At 36.7% G+C, this 5,268-nt stretch overlaps 1 protein-coding gene across 1 annotated transcript; it reads left to right on the top strand.

Annotated features, from left to right (window-relative positions):
• Positions 1-1,174: 1,174 nt before the first annotated feature.
• LOC7467069 (3-oxoacyl-[acyl-carrier-protein] synthase I, chloroplastic) lies at positions 1,175-4,785 on the top strand. The gene is made up of 8 exons (XM_024610915.2): positions 1,175-1,682; positions 2,077-2,435; positions 2,710-3,141; positions 3,268-3,441; positions 3,557-3,670; positions 4,011-4,112; positions 4,217-4,283; positions 4,490-4,785. Exons 1-8 carry the CDS (start codon positions 1,517-1,519, stop codon positions 4,555-4,557), a joined length of 1,482 nt encoding a protein of 493 aa, XP_024466683.2. The 5' UTR covers positions 1,175-1,516; the 3' UTR covers positions 4,558-4,785.
• Positions 4,786-5,268: the final 483 nt, after the last annotated feature.

Below are 5,268 nucleotides of genomic sequence, written 5' to 3'. Positions count from 1 at the left end.
TTTATTTAGATCTCAAACTTTATTTGTTTTACATTTTAGTTCTTAGATTTTGAGAGAGAAGAGAGTCACTGACCGGGAGTTTTTTTTTTAATTTGATTTGATTATGAGTTTTTATACTAATTGGAATATATTTTTAAAAAAATGCTATAAAGGTTTATGAGATGTTGTTTTATTTTATTTTTTGGATGAAAAAACAGTTGGGAACTTGGTTTTCAGGATTCAAAATCTGGTACCTCAATTTTTTAATCAATAAAGATATTTTTTTAGTGACAAAAAAAGACGGCAGATGAATGACATATCATTTTTTCTAATTGTAAAAAAAAAATATCAAGGCAGATGACACACTAATAATAAAAAATAAAAAAAAAAAGTGCGCGGGTCTCAATTCTCAGCTCACGTGGACTAGGCGCGCAATCCCACTCTCCCAGCCAATGCAGTCCTGACCCTTCAAATCCAACCCATAACCTAACATAACATGGATATTTGACGACTGGTGTTCTCTTTTATAAATTAATTCAAGAATATATATATAAAAATCAAAACACCATGGGTTTTCATTTCAGGAAAGTCAAGGCAGCCGGCCCTTGACCCGGAGCTATACTGTCCACAGTTGTCAAGATCGTGACATTAAATTGTAGGATGACATAGAAGAGGAGGAATGTCAAGATCCTGCATGCAGAAATCAATCCTTATCCAAAATAAAATCGGAATTTGATCATAGGTGGAATCGACGGGTTCGCATAGGCTTACCGATCCTATTAATCTTACAGTTACAAGGCAGAATACGAATGTTTATTTGTGATTAATTCTTCCTATTTTGGTATAATTAATTTTCAAATTTAATTAAGTTTTTTTTCAATTTATCTTGTGAATTTCAAGTATGTGTCTATTTTCAACTATTTATGGGTATTGATACTTTTTATAATGGATGTTATCCGAAGGAAATATCTTTAATGTTCCAAAAATATCTAGCACTTTGTATTTTATCTTTTTAAATTAAATTACATGCATTGATCGACAACTATATTAAGATTATTATATTTTATAGGATCTAGAAAAAAGTGAAAATAATATATTAAAATAAAACGTCCATATCCATTTTAATATACTATTATCGGGTAGCATGGTTGGCTTGATTTAAATCAATAAAATATAAAATGATGATACTTCGATATTTCCCTTTTTTTTTTTACCAAAACCCCAAAAAAGGTGGAGGATGTAATTAACCGGTTCCGACAAGATCGACGATAAGCAATGGACAAAGCAGTTGGGAAGTGCCAGCCAAAGTTCCAAACGTTAGTTGTTCAGGGTAGTTAACCGGCTTGAACAAAATGAAAGAGAAACTAAAACTGTTTTGGCTTCTACCGCCCACGAATTGTTGGTGGCGGATTCTCCAATCTTAAATCAAACCAGCAAACAAGACTCGTTCTTTGTTAAGTCCTTCTCTGCCTCTGATAACCCAAAGTTGAACTAGTTTTTAAATCACTCAAGTTTTACAGAGGAGGAGGAGAGAGACATGGCAGGCATTGCTGGTGCAGCTTGTTCTTCTAATGTACTCTTTGGAAGCAGAGAAGTAGGGAGCGATGGAGCTTCTCTGGCACAGTACAGGGGGCTTAGACCAGTTGAAAACATGCAACTGGCTCCAACTGGGAGGAGGCCAAGTGGGTCCATTTCTACTTCAGGTATGAGTCTATCTGTGCTTCATTTTTTTTTCCTGCCTTGCAATGCACCTGAAATGAAAAATCATGATGCTACTTAGAAATGTTTTGATAGTCTATAGAATGCAGCCAGCAATATAGGAGCCGAAAGAAAATGTCAGGACTAAGATTGTTCTCATGCCTCTGCCAAGAGTTGGAAAAGAAAACCCCAATTATAACAATGTTTTGACGCATGATTAGAATTGGAAATTATGTTTGTGATTATTAATTTTCTTGGTCATAGGTCCATCTTCCTGGTAATTTTTCTACCTTAAGTTGGTGGATGAACTAGTAAGCCTAGTATTGTTCAAAATGATTTTCAATTTTTTCACTTTGACCTTTTATCAGATTTAACTCTTGCTGAATTTATCATGTTCAGCTTCAAAATCAAGAACAATTAGAGCCATGGTATCTCAAACTGTTTCAGCTCCCAAGCGTGAAAAAGATCCCAAAAAACGAGTTGTCATTACAGGAATGGGACTAGTCTCAGTTTTTGGTAGTGGCATCGATACATTCTATGACAAGCTCCTGGAAGGAGAGAGTGGGATCAGCCTAATTGATAGGTTTGACGCTTCGAGTTTCTCTGTTCGTTTCGCTGGTCAGATTCGTGATTTTTCTTCCAAAGGATACATTGATGGTAAAAATGATCGCCGTCTTGATGATTGCTGGAGGTACTGTCTGGTTGCTGGCAAGAGGGCCCTTGAAGATGCCAACCTTGGCTCTGAAGTGCTTGAAAATGTGAGCCGTATTCTTTTCTTTGCTAAATGTGGTTCACCTATTTTAGAGTTAGGGTGTGTTTGATATTGTGGTATGGTTGTGATTTAACGTGTTTTTTGTTTAGAAATACATTAAAATAATATTTTTTTTATTTTTTAAAAATTATTTTTGATATCACCATATTAAAACAATTTAAAAATATAAAAAAATAATTTTTAATAAAATCAAAATCAAAATTTGAGGGAACAAACCCTAAGCTGTGAATATGAAATCTTTGAACGTGTACGCCTTTCAGATGGACAGAACAAGAATTGGGGTGCTGGTGGGAACAGGCATGGGAGGCTTAACCGCTTTTAGCAATGGAGTTGAATCTCTTGTCCAGAAGGGATATAAGAAAATGTCTCCATTCTTCATTCCTTATTCCATCACCAACATGGGTTCAGCATTGTTAGCTATAGATACAGGATTAATGGGCCCTAATTACTCCATCTCAACTGCTTGTGCGACTGCAAATTACTGCTTCTACTCGGCTGCTAATCACATTAGAAGAGGTGAAGCAGATATCATGGTAGCTGGGGGAACAGAGGCTTCAGTCATTCCTGCTGGTGTTGGTGGTTTTATAGCTTGCAGAGCACTGTCTCAAAGAAATGAAGACCCTAAGAAAGCTTCAAGGCCTTGGGACAAGGATCGTGATGGTTTTGTCATGGGTGAAGGCTCTGGAGTGCTGGTAAATCTGTACAACTACATACTCCATTGTATTTGAGTACCTATTAATTCACTCGGCTTGTATACATATCAATAGCATTTCATCATTCAGAATTTTATTGGAACTATTTTTCTTCTATGGTAATAGATAATGGAGAGCTTAGAGCATGCAATGAAAAGAGGAGCTAATATAATAGCAGAATATTTAGGAGGTGCTGTGACTTGTGATGCTCATCACATGACAGATCCCCGTTCAGATGGCCTCGGAGTTTCAACTTGCATAGCCAAAAGTTTGGAAGATTCCGGAGTTTCCCCTGAGGAGGTAGGAGTAAATTTCTTGACTGGAAGGAAACCTGAAGTACACTTTTCTTGAGATAAATTATCTTCCCCGCTGTTCTGGATCCGATTATGAAGCTGGCCTGATTTCTGATTTACAGGTGAACTATGTTAATGCTCATGCAACATCAACACTAGCAGGGGATTTGGCTGAGGTTAATGCAATCAAGAAAGTCTTTAAGAACACTTCTGAGATCAAGATGAATGGGACTAAGGTAAGATACTGTGCAGCTAGATTTTGCAATATCCCAGCGAATACGAATTGGATTTTACAGAAATCCTTTTTTATATATATAAACGAAAAGGTCTCATTGATCAAATAGGAACAAGTAGGAGAATATCCTACGACAAAAACAAGAACCAGAATTTGGTCACAAAGCAAACTAGGAAAAATTCCACTGTCTACAAATAGAAGCTAAACTAGGATTCAAGATAGCCTCCTCCAGCAGCTTTGTTTTGTACAATCTACAGAAGACAACCTGACCAATACATTTTACAGTGATCATGCTGGAGAACATCATTAATGCTAGCTAATTTGGTCTTTTCTTGTCTTAGTCAATGATTGGACATGGTCTTGGTGCTGCTGGTGCATTAGAAGCCATAGCAACTATAAAAGCAATCAACACTGGATGGCTTCACCCAACTATCAATCAAGATGTATGTACCATCATCCTAGTTTCTCTTACTCGTGTCATGCTCCACATTAGTTTACTCCAATATTTCCTAATGCTTTTCATGTTCTGTATTACTCAACCCTGCAGAATATTGAGCTTGATGTTACAATTGACACTGTTCCCAATGTGAAGAAGCAACATGAAGTTAATGTTGGTATGCATTCTGTTCTTCTCTCTACATGTACACATGATAGATGTCGAACCAGCAATGAAAAGGAAAAATGTCATACAGCATATGTATTCATATGGACGATATATTTTACTAATGTAATGCGTGTTGTATTATCAAAAAAAAAAAAAGTAACATCCATAAATTGCAGGGTGATGTAGTTAATTTTTTATTCCCTCGTTTCACTGCAGGTATCTCAAATTCATTTGGCTTTGGAGGACACAATTCTGTTGTCGTTTTCGCTCCCTTCACAGCCTAATTGAATAAAACTCAAGCCAAGCAGTTTTTCTCTCCCACCCTTGGGAAATTTATAAGTTTTCAGTGTTGAAATTGCCTATATGGATATTGGGAACATCTCTGATTTTTTCAATGATGAGTACTGGATATAAAGTAGCCCTTTTGATCATTCCATTTGCTCTAATAACTATGTATCATGAGAAGAGATTCTGTGTTTTGTAAGTCAATAATAAAACATTCTTGTTGTCTTGTCTTCGGTGCTCTTGTTTGTAGACAGCACCATTGGAGTTGGGACTACATCAATAGTGGTTGTTTTCCCATTGACCATGGAAATATTGGCGCACAGATGCCATACTCTCGTAATTTTTCAATAGACACACGGCTACCACAGACAGAGAAAAAGAAAATCCACGAATCCCTTACAGGTCATTTGGCCAGCCGACATATATATCAATGGTCAATATATATGTGAGCTCATTAAGCTCGGATTCTTTTAGGTTGTTGGTCCTGTAGATCACGCCATGTTCATCTGGCCAAGCTACGTGCTGGCCAGGCTACGATCTACTTGTTTTTTATCGTTCCTTTTGATGGCAACATCATGACTATTTGGCTAAGTTGTGCGCTAGTCTGATCATGATCTCCTTAATTATACCGAGTTATTCTTTTTAATGACAATGTCGTGTTCATATGGCCAAGCTGCACACTAGCCAGGTTATGAGTATTTCATGCTCAA

The sequence above is a fragment of the Populus trichocarpa genome, chromosome 1 (assembly GCF_000002775.5).
Source record: "Populus trichocarpa isolate Nisqually-1 chromosome 1, P.trichocarpa_v4.1, whole genome shotgun sequence".
NCBI lineage: Eukaryota > Viridiplantae > Streptophyta > Magnoliopsida > Malpighiales > Salicaceae > Populus > Populus trichocarpa.
Note: the sequence above shows the minus strand (reverse complement) of the source record. Positions and strands in the feature narration are given on the sequence as shown.

Bases quoted from the DNA above. Each gene is read 5' to 3' on its own strand.
- LOC7467069 (XM_024610915.2), top strand. From the start codon at position 1,517: ATGGCAGGCATTGCTGGTGCAGCTTGTTCTTCTAATGTACTCTTTGGA. The intron at 3,442-3,556 runs GTAGGAGTAAAT...TCTGATTTACAG, and splicing joins CCGGAGTTTCCCCTGAGGAG to GTGAACTATGTTAATGCTCA. The intron at 4,113-4,216 runs GTATGTACCATC...TCAACCCTGCAG, and splicing joins ACCCAACTATCAATCAAGAT to AATATTGAGCTTGATGTTAC.